The following is a 16,603-nucleotide window of genomic DNA, read 5'->3' on the forward strand; positions in this document are numbered from 1 at the left end:
GGCTCTCTCGGGGGCTGCACAGGTGTTCCTTCAGATAGATGTTCCTCTTAAATGTTCCTGGTGCATGCCGTCTCTCTCCTCCTTTATAGTCCTCTTCCGCCAATCCCAACTCTGCTACCCACACGCTGAGTACGCTGCTCTCCTCCAATCAGGAGCAGGTCCTGCTGCTTATTGGTTGAACTGGAGGCAGCTGTGTAGAAGCTGCTTCTCCCTTCTCAGCGTCATATTGTGGGAGAGCAGATGCATAGAATAAGTCTTAATTCCAGTAACTCAGTCCAGTCCGGGTTGCTCCCCACAGATCCCCCTTTCTTTTTATTTTTGGCGTTGATACGTGCCTGTCTTCGGTGCCCCGCGGCACACACTCTGCTCTGCTTCCTAGAGTTGCCCACAGGTGCTTACAAGTCCTATCAATCAGGCAAACCGAATCTGGGTCCTCTCTTCGCCATGTTGTGAGGGGGTTTTTAGGCGCTGATGCGTGCCTGTGTTTGGTGCCCTGCAGCGCATGCTCTATTCTGCTAGAACTGCCTGCAGGTGCTTACAAGTCCTATCAGGCAAACCGAACCCAAGCCTTCTCATTGCCGTATTGTGGGGAGACTTATTGGTGTTAATTCGTGCCTGTCTTCGGTGACCTGCGGTGCATAAGCTGCTAGCCGCCCGCAGGTGCTTATCGTCCTAATCAGGCAGACCGAATCCAAGCTCTCTCATTGCCGTGTTGTGGGGAGGCCTTATTTTTCTCTATTTCTCTATCTCCGGGCATTCCTATTTCTCCTATTTTACTTCTATCTACCAGCATTCCTATTTCTCTCATTTTACTTCTAAAACTTCTGTTTCTCTTATCCCTGCGGCTTCCCGGCGCCTGCCCCGAGGCTGCTTCTCGGCGGCTTCTCGGCGGCTTCCCGGCTCTGAGCCACTTCAGCCCGCGCTTCTCCCATCTGCGCGGCTTCCCAGCTTTGCGCGCTTGGCTTCGCGCGCTCCGCGGTCTCCACGCCCTTCGCGTCCACACCACGGCCTCGCGCCAGCCCCGCGTTCCCTATCCATTCACACCCCGTGCTCTCTCTGCACGCGGAGGCTTCCGCGAGTCACACAGCCCCAGCTCACGTTTCCGCCACCCCCGGCATTCAGTCCAAGTTCCCTGGACTAACCTGGCGAATTCCAACCTGGCGGCCCACGTCTCTGCCTCTGGTTCCAGATCTTCGCCTCTTGCTCCCCGGGCTGACTTGAATTCCAAGCTGGCTTACGTCTCCGTCTCGGCCTGCACTCGCGGCTTCATCCTCCCTAACATTTTTCTCTACCCAGTATGTTTCCCTAAGTTTTCTTCCAACAATATTCCTCCCTCATTTCTCCTGGCCTCTCCCCACAGTCCGTGGTGTTCCTTCTAGGTTTCACTTTTACTTTCAACCTGCAGTCCGTATCTGAGTCTAAGTTTCTTCTTGCTTTCACTTTAAATCCTAACTTCTTTCCCACAGTCCATATCCGAGTCTATGCCTAGGCTTTCGATAGCTTCTTCCAGCACCTTTTCTGTCCGGCTTTTCCCTAGGCTCTTTGCTAGTCTCTCTCTCCGGTAATTTCCACTTCTTCCCGTTTCTTCCCTCCTAAGTTTCCTATCCGAGTCACGGCACCATTATGTCACTCCCCCTCTTCGTGGAGGAACGACACTAAACCCTGCCTAGGCTTCATATCCGAGTCACGGCACCATTATGTCGCTCCCCCTCTTCGTGGAGGAATGACACAGGACCCTGCGCTGTTCTTTTGTCTGCTCGGCCCTCCCTGGGTTTGCTGCTGGTTCTTCCCGGGTTGGCTACCGTCCCTTCCACCTCCGTGGAAGGGCGGTTCCCCCTGCCACATTCCCCACTTCTGCGGGGGAGCGGCACACCGCCGGTCGGCTCTCTCGGGGGCTGCACAGGTGTTCCTTCAGATAGATGTTCCTCTTAGATGTTCCTGGTGCATGCCGTCTCTCTCCTCCTTTATAGTCCTCTTCCGCCAATCCCAACTCTGCTACCCACACGCCGAGTACGCTGCTCTCCTCCAATCAGGAGCAGGTCCTGCTGCTTATTGGTTGAACTGGAGGCAGCTGTGTAGAAGCTGCTTCTCCCTTCTCAGCGTCATATTGTGGGAGAGCAGATGCATAGAATAAGTCTTAATTCCAGTAACTCAGTCCAGTCCGGGTTGCTCCCCACAATCTGGGACAATTAACGTCCTATTTATGGGTGGGCCAAGTATAACAGCTTCCAACTCTCAAGGTTTGGACTAGATGGGTTCTGAGGAATTGTGATATAATGGATACTAATGCTTCACTCTTGGTTTAAGCTTTTGTTAGCAGATAATGGCTGTGACTACTTTGGGTCTCTGGATTGTCATCAGTGAAGGCATCCGGATTAACAGTAATGAGATCAACAGTCAGCAAAATGGTGTCCAGCTGAACTTAAATGGTTTTTCTTTTTTATCATTAGAATAGTGACCTCCTGCTGTACCCTGGCATCTGGACATAGACAGCAGACATTGGAAGCCATCCCCTTTGCCAAATGGAGTATGCCAAGTTTGGGTCCATCATCTATTAAGGAGGTCTTAGTAGCCATTCTCATGTTTTACTGTTCTATATCCATGGCCAAAGTCCTACTAGATAACAAGGTTTGGAGAATCACAGGCTCAAGGTATGTAGGTGACTATTTTTCCAATATAGCACAATTAATAGAAATCTAATTTAATTTTACTGGCACATAGCAAGGTTCCAAGCGAGGTTATTCCTTGCATCACAGCCCTTGAGAAGTAATGGATATCACAAATGATCCAGAGAATTTAGAAGGCATATGAGCTCCACAAGTGAAGAAGTCACTGAGAGCACTAAGGATAGTGCCTACAGAATTCAATTTGACTTTTCATTGGAAGGGGGGGCCATATAAGCTGGGCTGATTTGTAGCATCCATGACAATTAATTTTTTAAATGAGGCATGCATTGCACCAAAACCCAGGAAGGACTAAAAGGTATTAGCATTGTATGTTCTTCACAAGTGTGTCAAATAGTCTCATAAAGGGAAGAAGTCATCAATGTGATATATTCTTGTGCTCCTGATAAAAGCTGGGTACAGTTAAATTCTTTGCAAAAATTATGTTTGATGGCCAAGTCAATGAATGCTCATGTATATCCTAGAAAAAGAGTCTTTTCAAAGTGAAGGCAAACTAGACTGAGGAGCTGTTGGAAAAGCTTTCAGCAAAAACACATTTGCCACTTTTTTTTTTTTTTTTGGACAGGCAGAGTGGAGAGTGAGAGAGACAGAGAGAAAGGTCTTTCTTTTGCTGTTGGTTCACCCCCCAATGGCCACTGCGGGCAGTGCATCGCACTGATCTGAAGCCAGGAGCCAGGTGCTTCTCCTGGTTTCCCATGTGGGTGCAGGGCCCAAGGACCTGGGCCATCCTCCACTGCACTCCCGGGCCACAGCAGGGAGCTGGCCTGGAAAAGGAGCAACTGGGACACCTGCACCCCGACTGGGACTAGAACCCAGGGTGCTGGTGCCGCAGGTGGGGGATTAGCTGTGTGAGCCGTGGTGCCAGCCAGCTTATAGTATTTTTCTTTCAAATGTATTTGCCAAGCCAGGAATTAATGAGGAATTGGAATATTATGTGAGCACTTCATGTGGTTAGACAAGTTTTATGTATCCTCGCTGTATCCTAAGAGGTTGATTTTCCAGCAAATTTCTTCCTAACGGAGGTGTGCACTGTTTTACAGGGAAAGTAGCTTCATCAGCCCGTGATGTCAACAGGGAAAGATCATGGAAAGTCTCCTTTGTTTTCCTTCTCAGCATATGCCATTGCGACCACTCCCACCATCTTTAGAGAATTTCTGGTCCTGAAGCTGTCCTCATATTGCTCAAGGACTGTGTGATTGGTTTCTATGTCTGTGAATGTTAGTGTGGGGGTAAAAGGAACTTTGGAGAGCAGGGCAGGTTCCTGTCTCTTGATGGCATAGGTGCAGTTGTAGATTGGAGGCATTATAATCTCTTTTAGGTACACCCTATAGACCTTGGCTGGTTCAGGAAGGGATACCAGTGGTAGATCCTTAGTTCCAAAGCCATGGAAGGAATAAATAATGTTGGATTTTCAAGGATTTTTTTTTTTTTTTTTGGTCAGAAGATGAGGGGCTAGCGCTGTGGCTCAGTGGGTTAGCGCCCTGGGCTGAAGTGTCAGCATCCCATATGGGTGCTGGTTCTAATCCTGGCTGCTCCTCTTCTGATCCAGCTCTCTGTTGTGGCCTGGGAAAGCAGTAGAAGATAGCCCAAGTCCTTGGACCCCTGCACCCATGTGGGAGACCCAGAAAAAGCTCCTGGCTCCTGGCTCCTGTCTTCGGATTGGCACAGCTCAGTTGTGGCCATCTGGGGAGTGAACCAGCATATGGAAGACCTCTCTCTCTGTCTCTACCCCTTTCTGTAACTCTGCCTGTCAAATAAATAAAAATAAATCTTTTTTTTTTTTAAAAGAAGATGATGTGTCTGACAGAAGACCAGTGGGTCTCCAGCAATACAGAAAGGGGTTCTAAAATTTCTGTAGACAACTAGTCTCATACAAGATGGCCATGGGATGGAGATGGGTATTCAGACCACTGGAGCCGAATTGTATATGAGCTGAATGTAGGTTGCACCTCTGTCACTGTTTACTCATCTTTAAGATGAGTATAGCAACAATACTAGTGAAATGTCTTTACTGTGAGATGTGTGCATGCTGACTTACACTGTGTTGCAATTGCATTTATGGGATTTCTGGTGTATCTTCTTTAAATGAAGTTTCTCAATTCCTGCACTGTATAGCCTGCCCAGTGCTACTCATTCAAGGTTACAGAACTTATAGAATACATAGTTTCTGGGAACATGGAAGTTTGGGTACTGGGGGACAGTCCCATATCCTTTGGAAGTGAGAAGTTTTTATGGCATTTGAAGAAGGGAGCTCAATAAATAGGAATCTTTTCTAACAGAATACAACTTAATGCTCTCTGAGATAACACCTTCAGGCTCAGAGCAGAGACAAGAGTCATTAAAAAGTAAAGAACCTAGTTGCATGGTCCAAGCAGTTATGGATCATACTGACCAGAGTGAACAAGATATACTTGATATTACCTTACCTCATCCATTAGTTTTCAAAACTTGGTGGTAACAGAAGTTCTAGACCAGCATTCAAAAGAGAGTTGTGAGTGGATTAGAAAGACAGTGGTCTTAAGGGTGCAGCCTGGGGTGGAGGGATGACCTCTCCAATCTGAGAGTCACTATTTGCATTGCTTCCTACCACATGCCCATTACATCATTCCACTATCAGCATCTCTAGAAATGGAGGTCTGTAAAATCTAGTCTGTTATATACTTGGTACCTGGGCTATGCTTCTGCCCCCTGTATTCTTTTTCTCTTTAACTTTTATTTAATAAATATAAATTTCCAAAGTACAGCTTTTGGATTACAATGGCTTTTTCCCTCCCACCTGCAACCCTCCCACCTCCGGCTCCCTCTCCCATTCCATTCACATCAAGATTCATTTTCAATTCTCTTTATATACAGAAGATCAGTTTAGCATATATTAAGTAAAGATTTAAACAGTTTGCACCCACACAGAAACACAAAGTGTAAAGTACTGTTTGAGTACTAGTTATAGCATTAATTCACATTGAACAACATATTAAGTACAGAAATCCTACATGGGGAGTAAGTGCACAGTGACTCCTGTTGTTGATTTAACTATTGACAGTCTTGTTTATGGTGTCAGTAATCACCCTAGGCTGTTGTCATGTGTTGCTAAGGCTGTGGAAGCCTTTTGAGTTTACTGACTCTGATCTTATTTAGACAAGGTCATAGTCAAAGTAGAAGTTCTCTCCTGCCTTCAGAGAAAGGTAGCTCCTTCTTTGAAGGCCTGTTCTATCCATTGAGATATCACTCGCAGGGATCTTTCATTTAGGTTTTTATTTTTTTAATTTTTTTATTTTTTTATCCAGTGTGTCTTAGCTTTCCATGCCTAAAATACTCTCATGGATTCTTCAGCCAGATCCAAATGCCTTAAGGGCTGATTATGAGGCCAGAGTGCTGTTTAGGGCATCTGCCATTCTATGAGTCTGCTGTGTATCCAGCTTCCCATGTTGGATCATTCTCTCCTTTTTAATTCTATCAGTTAATGTTAGCAGATACTAGTCTTGCTTATGTGATCCCTTTGACTCTTAATCCTATCACTATGATCAATTCTGAACTGAAGCTGATTAGTTTGACTAGTGAGATGGCATTGGTACATGCCACCTTGATGGGATTGAATTGAAATCCCCTGGCACATTTCTAACTCTACCATTTGGGGCAAGTCCAATTGAGCATGTTCCAAATTGTACATTTCCTCCCTCTCTTATTCCCACTCATATTTAACAAGGACCACTTTTCAGTTAAAGTTCAACACTTAAGAATAACTGTGTGTTAATTACAGAATTCAACCAAAGTATTAAGTAGAACAACCAAAAAAAAAAAAAAAACTAAAAGGGATAAAGTACTAAGTTGTACATCAATAGTCAGGAAAACGGGTGATCAAGTCACTGTTTCTCAAAGTGTCCATTTCACTTCAACAGACTTCCTTTTAGGTGCTTGGTTAGTTGTCACCGATCAGGGAGAACCTATGGTATTTGTCCCTTTGGGACTGGCTTATTTCACTCAGCATGATGTGTTCCAGATTCCTCCATTTTGTTGCAAATGACCAGATTTCATTGGTATTGACTGCTGTATAGTATTCTATAGAGTACATGTCCCATAATTTCTTTATCCAGTCTACTGTTGATGGGCATTTGTGTTGGTTCCAGGTCTTAGCTATTGTGAATTGAGCTGCAATAAACATTATGGTGTGGACATCTTTATTATTTGCCAATTTAATTTCCTTTGGGTAAATTCCAAGGAGTGGGATGGCTGGGTTGAACGGTAGGGTTATATTCAGGTTTCTGAGGAATCTCCAGACTGACTTCCATAGTGGCTTGACCAGTTTGCATTCCCACCAACAGTGGGTTAGTGTCACTTTTCCCCCACATCCTGGACAGCATCTGTTGTTGGTAGATTTCTGAATGTGAGCCATTCTAAGTGGGGTGAGGTGAAACCTCATTGTGGTTTTGATGTGCATTTCCCTGATTGCTAGTGACCTTGAACATTTTTTCCTGTGCCTGTTGGCCATTTGGATTTCCTCTTTGGAAAAATGTCTATTGAGGTCCTTGGCCCATCTCTTAAGTGGGATATTTGTTTTGATGTTGTGGAGTTTCTTGATTTCTTTGTAGATTCTGGTTATTAACCCTTTATCTGTTGCATAGTTTGCAAATATTTTTTCCCATTCTGTCGGTTGCCTCTTCACTTTCCTGACTGTTTCTTTTGCAGTACAGAAACTTCTTAATTTGATGCAATCCCAATTGTTAATTTTGGCTTTGACTGTCTGTGCCTCCGGGGTATGTTCCAAGAAGTCCTTGCCTGTGCTTATATCTTGCAGGGTTTCTGCAATGTTCTCTAATAATTTGATGGTGTCAGGTCGTAGATTTAAGTCTTTAATCCATGTTGACTGGATTTTTGTGTAAGGTGTAAAGTAGGGGCCTTCCTGCATGCTTTTACATTTGGAAATCCAATTTTCCCAGCACCATTTATTCAATAGAGTGTCCTTGCTCCAGGAATTGGTTTTGGATCCTTGATCAAATATAAGTTGGCTGTAGATGTTTGGGTTGATTTCTGGTGTTTCTATTCTGTTCCATTGGTCTATCCATCTGTTTCTGTACCAGTACCATGCTGTTTTGATTACAACTGCCCTGTAGTATGTCCTGAAATCTGGTATTGTGATGCCTCCAGCTCTGTTTTTGTTGCACAAAATTGCTTTAGCTATTCAAGGTCTCCTGTGTCTCCATATGAATTTCAGCATCATTTTTTTCTAGATCTGAGAAGAATGTCTTTGGTATTTTGATTAGTATTGCATTGAATCTATAAATTGCTTTTGGGAGAATGGACATTTTGATGATGTTGATTCTTCCAATCCATGAGCCCGGAAGATTTTTCCATTTTTTTGTATCCTCTTCTATTTCTTTAAGATTTTGTAAATCTCATTGTAGAGATCTTTAACGTCCTTGGTTAAGTTTATCCCAAGGTATTTGATTGTTTTTGTAGCTGTTGTGAATGGGATTGATCTTAGCAGTTCTTTCTCAGCCATGGCATTGTCTGTGTATACAAAGGCTGTTGATTTTTGTGCATTGATTTTAGATCCTGCCACTTTGCCAAACTCTTCTATGAGTTCCAATAGTCTGTTAGTGGAGTTCTTTGGATCCCGTAGATAAAGAATCGTATCATCTGCAAAGAGGGATAGTTTGAGTTCTTCCTTCCCAATTTGTATCCCTTTAATTTTTTTTCTTGCCTGATGGCTCTGGCTAAACTTCCAGAACTATGTTGACTAGCAGTGGTGAAAGTGAGCATCCCTGTCTGGTACAAGATCTCAGTGGAAATGCTTCCAACTTTTCCCCATTCAATAGGATGCTGCCCCTGGGTTTTTCATAAATTGCTTTGATTGTATTGAGGAATGTTCCTTCTATACCCAATTTGCTTAGAGTTTTCATCATGAAAGGGTGTTGTATTTTATCAAATGCTTTCTCTGCATCTATTGAGATAATCATATGGTTTTTCTTCTGCAGTTTGTTAATGTGGTGTATCACATTGATTGATTTGCGAACTTTGAACCGTCCCTGCATACCAGGGATAAATCCCACTTGGTCTGGGTGGATGTTCTTTCTGATGTGTTGTTGCATTCTATTAGCCAGAATTTTGTTGAGGTTTTTTGTATCTATGTTCATCAGGGATATTGGTCTGTAATTTTCTTTCAGTGCTGCATCTTTTTCCGGCTTAGGAATTAAGGTGATGCTGGCTTCATAGAAAGAATTTGGGAGGATTGCATCTTTTTTGATTGTTCTGAATAGTTTGAGAAGAATTATAGTTAGTTCTTTAAATGTCTGGTAGAATTCAGCAGTGAATCCATTTGGTCCTGGTCTTTTCTTTCTTGGGAGGGCCTTTATTTCTATCTCAGTTATGGGTCTGTGTAGGTTTTCTATGTCTTCATGGTTCAATTTAGGTAGATTGCATGTGTCCAGGAATCTATCCATTTCTGACAGTTTTCCCTGTTTGCTGGCATACAAGTCCTTGTAGTAATTTCTGATGACTCTTTTTATTTCTTTGGTGTCTGTTGTTATGTTTCCTTTTTCATCTCTGATTTTATTGATTTGGGTCTTTTCTTTTTTTAGTTAGTTGGGCCAATGGGGTGTCAATTTTGTTTATTTTTTTTTTAAAAAAACAGCTGGTTAGCTGATCTTTTGTAATTTTTTTTTATTCAATCCTGTTGATTTCTTCTCTGATTTTAAATATTTTTCTTCTCCTACTAGATTTGGGTCTTATTTGCTGTAGTTTTTCTATTCCTTGAGATGAATTGAAAGCTCATTTATTTGGTGTTTTTCCAATTTCTTGGTGTAGGCACCTATTGCTATAACCTTTCCTCATAACACTGCTTTTGCTGTATCCCATAAATTTTGATATGTTGTGTTGTTATCCTCATTTACTTCCAGAAAGTTTTTGATTTCTCTTTTGATTTCTTGAATGACCCAGTGTTCATTCAGGAGCATGTTGTTCAGTCTCCATGTTTTTGCATACTCTCTAGGGATTCCTGAGTTGCTAATTTCCAACTTCATTCCTCTATAGTCTGAGAAGCTGCAGCGTATGATTCTAATTCTTTTAAATTTGCAGAGACTTGCTTTATGGCCTAGTATGTGGTCAGTCCTAGAGTAGGTTCCATGCACTGCTGAGAAGAATGTAAAATCTTTAGCTGTAGGATTGAAAGTTCTGTATATATCTGTTAGATCCATTTGGGCTATAGTGTCAATTGAATCTGCTGTTTCCTTGTTGATCTTCTGTTGGGTTGGTCTATTTCTGAGAGTGGAATATTGAAGTCCCCAAGTACTAATGTATTGGAGTCTATGTCTCCCTTTTAAGTCCCTTAACATATCTTCTAAATAAACTAGTGTCCTGTAATTAGGTGCATATAGATTTATAATTGTTATGTCTTCCTGTTGAATTGTTCCCTTAATCATTATATAGTGCCCCTCTTTGTCTCTCTTAATAGTTTTTGTGTTAAAGTTTATTTTGTCTGATATTAACATGGCTACACCTGCTATTTTTTTGGTTTCTGTTGGCATGGAATATCTTCTTCCAACCTTTCACTTTCAGTCGGCATGCATCTTTGTTGGAAAGATGTGTTTCTTGTAGGCAGCAAATAGATGGGTCTTTTTCCTTAATCCATTCGGCCAGTCTGTGTCTTTTAACTGGACAGTTGAGTCCATTAACATTCAATGTGACTATTGATAAGTAGTAACTTTGCCCTGCCATTTTCCCAAAGATATTTCTAATATATGCTTTGAACTTCCTGTGATCTTTTACTGGGAGATTTTCTTCCTTTACCTTTTTTCATATTTATGGCTGTGTTTCTGTGTGTAACACATCTTGAAGCATCTTTTGCAGGGCTGGGTGAGTGGTGACAAATTCTTCCAATGTCTGTTTGCTATGAAAGGTCTTTATTTCACCTTCATTCACAAATGAGAGCTTTGCAGGAGATAATATTCTGGGCTGGCATTTTTTCTTAGTACCTGGGCTATATCTCGCCATTCCCTCCTATCCTGTAGGGTTTCTGATGAGAAGGCTGCTGTGAGTCTAATTGGAGATCCTCTGAGAGTAATCTGACATTTCTCTCTTGCACACTTTAGAATCTTTTGTTTATGTTTCACTGTAGTGAGTTTGATTACAACGTGTCAAGTCGAGAATCTCTTTTGGTCATGTTTATTAGGGGTTCTATGAGCTTCCTGTACTAGGATGTTTCTGTCCTTCTCCAAACCCAGGAAGTTTTCTGCTAGTATCTCACTAAAAAGGCCTTTCTCTATCTCCATGCCTTCAGGAACTCCTAGAACCTGAATGATGTGTTTTTTAATAGTATTCTGAGGATTCCCCACAATATTTTTTAGATTTCTAATTTCCTCTTCTTTTCTTTGGTTTCACTGTATGCTTTCCTGTTCTCTGTATTCTAAGTCCGATATTCTCTCTTCTGCTTCACAGATTCTGTTTTTAAGGCTCTCTAATGCATTTTTCATTTGATCTATTGAATTCTTCATTTCAGTTTGATTTCTCTTCACTATCTCAATTTCATGTTCTACTAATTGCTTCATTTCATTTTGATTTTTCCTTAAGATTTCATTTTCATGAGAGAGATTTTCTACCCTGTCCAGTAAGGATTTCTGTAGTTCAAGAATTTGTTTTTGAGAACTTCTAAGTGTTCTTATCATATATTTTTGGAAATCCGTCTATTGCATTTCTTCTATCTCATCACCTTTACAATCTTGACTTGGGGTGTCTTGTTCATTTTGGGGCATCATAATGTCTTCCTTGTTCTGGTTTCCTCAGTTTCTGCATTTGTTGCTTGGCATTATGGAGATATTCTTTGGTTGCTTCTTTTTTTTTTTTTTTTTTTTTTTTTTTCGCTGTTGTGGTTTTTCTTGTTATACTATGACTTGATTAAGTGGACTGTCTGCTTTTGATGGATCCTTAGAGGCTTGTGATGGGTGTGGCCAGAGAGCTCTGATTCTTCAGGGTTAAGGGTGACATACCCAGGTGAGGCATATTAAATTTTTTCTCTTTCTCTCTCATTCTCTCTCTCTCTCTTTTTTTTTTTTTTTATTAAGAAGGGAAGTAATTCCACACGGCTGAGTGGAATTGAAGGCAGTCAATGTCTGAGCTCTGGCCCCTGTGGGTATAATATTCATCTGCTCTGTCCCAAGGACCACACAAAGGATCTGTTCAGTCCTCAGTGTAAGCTCAGATTCCCCTGCAGTCTTCCCCCGGGTTGCCAAGGTTACCAAGTTTTCGGCGTCTCCCAAGAGTACTCACATCTCAGAAACTCCATGAGTTCTCTCACACACCCTCAGTTTTTTTTTTTTTTCACAGTCACAGTTCATAAGCTCCCACACATTCACTAGGTCCTAACCTCCTTTTATTTCTCCCCACCAGAGTCAGCACAGCTTTTACGTATGTCCAAAATGGTGCCTGCTCTTTGTCTTGCTCACCTTTGTAAGGTGAGTGGAGACAGAGAATCATGTCCATACTGGTCCCTTTTATTTTATTCTATTTTATTTTATTTTATTTCTCTCTTTTAGTTAGCCTGGTAGACTTTCCCCCACAGGGTTTCAAGCCTCATTCCCTCTAGGCTCTTCCTGTGACTTTCCTGCAAATGTCTTGGGCTACTGAGGTTTTGCCTCACCTCCCTTTCCAGTGCTGGTGTGTAGACTAGGCAGCTGGGGTCCCGAGCCATGGGCACCCATGCCCTCCACGTAGGTCCACCATGTCCCACTAGTTCTGGAAGAGTTTCTTCTGCAGTTTTTTCCCCTAACTTCCCTGAAACTATAGTATCTCCACTTTTATTAAAGTATTTTTTCCTGGACTATCAGTGTCCCTATTCCACCATCTTGGAGGACTCCTGCCCCCTGTATTCTAATAGTCCTTCCTGGTAGCTCAAGGAAGTTTTGCCAGGATCTCTGTAAAAAAGATGAAACAAATTGTATTTCAGGAGAAAAGTGCTTTGTGTAGTTTCACATGATTTGTAAATACCCAGCACCTTAACTTCTGTCTAATGTTCTCTATCTTGCCACACTTAATTAAAAAACATTTATTTTTCAGATCCATTTCAGAAATTGTCACCAGTTCAAATAGTACTGCTTTAGAAAACTTTCATGAGCATGTCTTCCCTTTTGCTACTAATGCTATGTTTTGAGTGTATGACTTCAAAAAACATATCATGAGGCTGGTGCTGTGGCACAGTGGGTTAATGCCCTGGCCTGAAGTGCCCACATCTCATATTGGCATGGGTTCAAGACTCAGCTGCTCCACTTCTGATCCAGCTCTCTGCTATGGCCTGGGAAAGCAGTAGAAGATGGCTCAAGTCCTTGGGTCCCTGCACCCCTGTGGGAGATCAGGAAGAAGCTCCTGGGTCCTGGCTTTGGTTGGTGCTGCTCTGGCCATTGCAGCCATTTGCAGAGTGAGCCATCAGATGGAAGATATCTCCCTCTCTCTCTCTCTCTCTCTCTTTCTCTCTCTCTCTGCATAAGTTTGACTTTCACATAAATAAATACATCTTTAAAAAAAACAAAAAGCATATCATAAAAATTTTCCCATTTCAGTAATTTCTTCTTGAACAATATGCAGTATACATGCAGCTACAGAAAATTACTGTGAACCTTTATCCTGCCTTCTGAGATAGTAAAATTATATTAAATTAGATTTCATATGATAATAAGCTTCTTAAAATATAAACCAAAAGAACACAATGAGTATATATAAGCCGAAATGTGAAGAACAACCTTATGGTCTCCAGATAATTTATTTTTATGAATCCCGGGACTCTTTTTTTTTTTTTTTTTTTTTTTTTAGTATCAGCAGCTTTTCTAAGGTCTAATTGATAGGCAAAGATTTTGTTTATAGGAGTTTTTTTCTAAGTTTTTTAAAAAAATTATTTGAAAATATTGTATATAGAGGAGAGACCCAGAGAGATCTTCCTTCTGCTTGTTCACATCACAGATGGCTGCCTTGAGCAGGGCCAGGAAAGAATGAGGCCAGGAACTAAGATCTTCATCTGGGTCTCCCACATTGGTAGCATTTGCCCAAGTATTTGGATCATCTTCCATTGCTTTTCTCAGGCCATCAGCAGGAAGCTGGGTCAAAAGCAGAACAGCCAGAACATGAACCAGTGCTCATATGGGATGCTTGTATTGCAGACAGCAGGTTTACTTGTTTACAATGCTGGCCCTGCTTTATAGGAACTGCTAAATGAAATTTTGAAGTTGTATGCATTGTAGTTTGCATGTAATTCAACTTTCTTCCATACTTACTGATATATATCAGCATTTGATGTAGGACAAATCAGAAAACACAATGGCTTAACAAATAGCCATTTGATTTGCAGTTCTGACTCTGTGTTATGGGCTGTACTCAGCTGGGCAGTTCCTATGATCAGTCCAGGAGCAGAAATGAGAGTTTAGCCATTTGGGGAACTGATTGAGGCTTCACTTAAGTGTCTGGGGTTTGTGGTGAATCTTGGCTACATATTATCTCTTTTTTTCTTTTTTTGACAGGCAGAGTTAGTGAGAGAGAGAGACAGAGACAAATGTTTTCCTTCCATTGGTTCACCCCCCAAATGGCCACTATGGCCAGCATGTTGTGCTGATCCAAAGCTAGGAGACAGGCACTTCCTCCTGATCTCCCATGTGGGTGCAGGGCCCCAGAACTTGGGCAATCCTCCACTGCCTTCCCAGGCCACAGCCGAGAGATAGACTGGAATAGGAGCAACTGGGTCAGAACCGGCACCCAAACTGGGACTAGCACCTGGAGTACCAGTGCCGTGGGCAGAGGATTAGCCTAGTGAGCCACAGCGCCAGCCTACATACTATCTCTTCAACAGGCAGGCCCCAGGGTTTTTCAGAAGATAACTGTCAGAAAAAGAAATCTGAGACGGGAAATACTTTACAAATTGTCTATTTCTGGGGCTGGTTCTGTGACACCACCTGTTGTGCCAGCATCCCATATGGGTGTCAGTTTGTGACTCGGCTGCTCCACTTCTGATCCAGCTCTTTGCTACAGCCTGGGAAAACAGTAGAAGATGGCCCAAGTCCTTTGGCCCCTGCTCCCTTGTGGGAGACCTGAAAGAAGCTCCTGGTTCATATCTTTGGATCTACACAGCTCCAGCCATTGCAGCCATCTGGAGAGTGAACCTGCAGTTCAAAGACCTCTCTTTCTCCTCCTTCTCTCCCTCCCTCCCTCCCTCCCTCCCTCTCTCCGTCCCCCTTTCTCTCTTCTCTGCCTCTCCTTCTCTATGTAACTCTTTCATACAAATAAATATTTTAACAAATTGTCTCTTTCTATCACATTTACTGGTATCTCATTGGGTAAATCAAGTGAAATGGTGAAATTCAGGGTCTTTTTTTTTTAAAAGATTTATTTATTTATTTGAAAGAGTTACACACACAGAGAGAGGGAGAGGCAGAGAGAGAGAGAGAGAGCTCTTCCATCTGCTGGTTCACTCCCCAGTTGGCTGCAATGGCCAGAGCTGTGCCAATCCAAAGCCAGGATCCAGGAGCTTCTTCTGGGTTTCCCACATGGGTACAGGGGCCCGAGGACTTAGGCCATCTTCTACTGCTTTCCCAGGCCATAGCAGACAGCTGGATCAGAGTGGAGCAGCTGGGAATCAAACCAGTGCCTATATGGGATGCCAGTCTGCAGGTGGCAGTTTTACCCACTAGGCCAAAGTGCCAGCCCCAATCCAGGGTTTTGTGAAGGGATGAATTCAGGGAAAGGTGCTACTTGGAATCATTACTGGTAAAGTGCACTGCATTAAATATACATTATGTGCATTTGTTAACTTTCTTTAGTATAAACTTTAATAACAACATAATGTTTACCTCTGATAACCTCATTCATTTGAACACTCAACATTTCTTTTTACTTTTACATTATTATTTTACAAAATTCGTAGATAATGCTTTCGTTAAACCAATGATAACTTCTGTTTAATCTCTGCCACTTAATATAGGTGGGTGCATTTTCCTATGTATTTCTATTTTTACAGGTTTATTCCTCCACAGTGAAGCTGATGTTTTCTTGGTTAATGTATTTATTATTCTTTATTCATTCTATTGTATCCTTTTTTTCGCACTGTTCAGTGCAGAAGGAAACCAGAGGGTGTTTTTTTTTTTTTTTTTAAGATTTCATTTATTTATTGAAAGAGTTGCAGAGAGAGAAAGTCTTCTATCTGCTGGCTCACCCTCCAAATTACTGCAAAGGCTGGAGCTCAGCCGATCCAAAGCCAAGACCCAAGAGCTTCTGGGTCTCCCATGCAGGTGCAGTGGCCCAAGGACTTGGACCATGTTTCACTGCTTTCTCAGGACATAGCAGAAAGCTAGATTGTAAGTTGAGCAGGCAGGACTCGAACCAGAACCCATATGGAATGTTGGCACTGCAGGCAGCAGCTTTACCCATTATGCCACAGCGTTGGCCTCCAGAGTTTTCTTTGAACTCCTGCCATTCACCTTCTCTCCCAGGTATGATTCTGGGTCCTCCACATCTTTCTAAGAGGAAAGAAAATTAATATATCACCTGTAAGTGTTTTTTTTTTTTTAATTATTCCCCAGCTTGTCAGTACTCATTTTAGGTGTTTAATGCTAGTTTATTTATTTATTTTTTTAGATATTTTTATTTATTTGAAAGAGTTTCAGAGAGGCAGAGGGAGAGAGAGAGTCTTCCATCTGCTGGTTCACTCCCCAGTTGGCCACAATGGCCGGAGTTACACTAATCTAAAGCTAGAAGTGAAGAGCTTCTTCTGGGTCTCCCACATGGGTTCAGGGGCCCAAGGACTTAGGCCATCTTCTACTGAATTCCCAGGCCATAGCAGAGAGCTGGATTGGAAGTGAAGCCACTGGGACTTGAACTGGCACCAATATGGGATGCCAGCACTGAAGGCAGTGGCTTTACCTGCTATGCCACAGTGCCAGTCCCAGTATACT

The 16,603-nt window shown here is 42.3% G+C and overlaps 1 protein-coding gene across 5 annotated transcripts in view; it reads left to right on the top strand.

Moving 5' to 3' along the window:
* Nucleotides 1-16,603, top strand: part of LOC127486861 (uncharacterized) — a 63,386-nt gene that overhangs the window by 31,745 nt on the left and 15,038 nt on the right. For 2 of the 5 annotated variants that reach the window (XM_089309594.1, XM_070054821.2), the window contains one exon: nucleotides 2,451-2,651. The exons of 2 other annotated variants lie outside the window; for them this stretch is intronic. Coding sequence is in view for 1 of the 3 variants with exons in the window: in XM_070054818.2 (XP_069910919.2) it covers nucleotides 12,083-12,127 (45 nt within the window). In the remaining 2 variants the exon portion in view is untranslated. Of the gene's footprint in view, nucleotides 1-2,450; nucleotides 2,652-11,509; nucleotides 12,128-16,603 lie in introns of those variants that run through there. One more of the 5 variants, XM_070054818.2, reaches the window with a different exon arrangement.

This window comes from Oryctolagus cuniculus, chromosome 12, assembly GCF_051225735.1.
Source record: "Oryctolagus cuniculus isolate XC-2025 breed Fujian yellow rabbit chromosome 12, ASM5122573v1, whole genome shotgun sequence".
Classification (NCBI taxonomy): Eukaryota; Metazoa; Chordata; class Mammalia; order Lagomorpha; family Leporidae; genus Oryctolagus; species Oryctolagus cuniculus.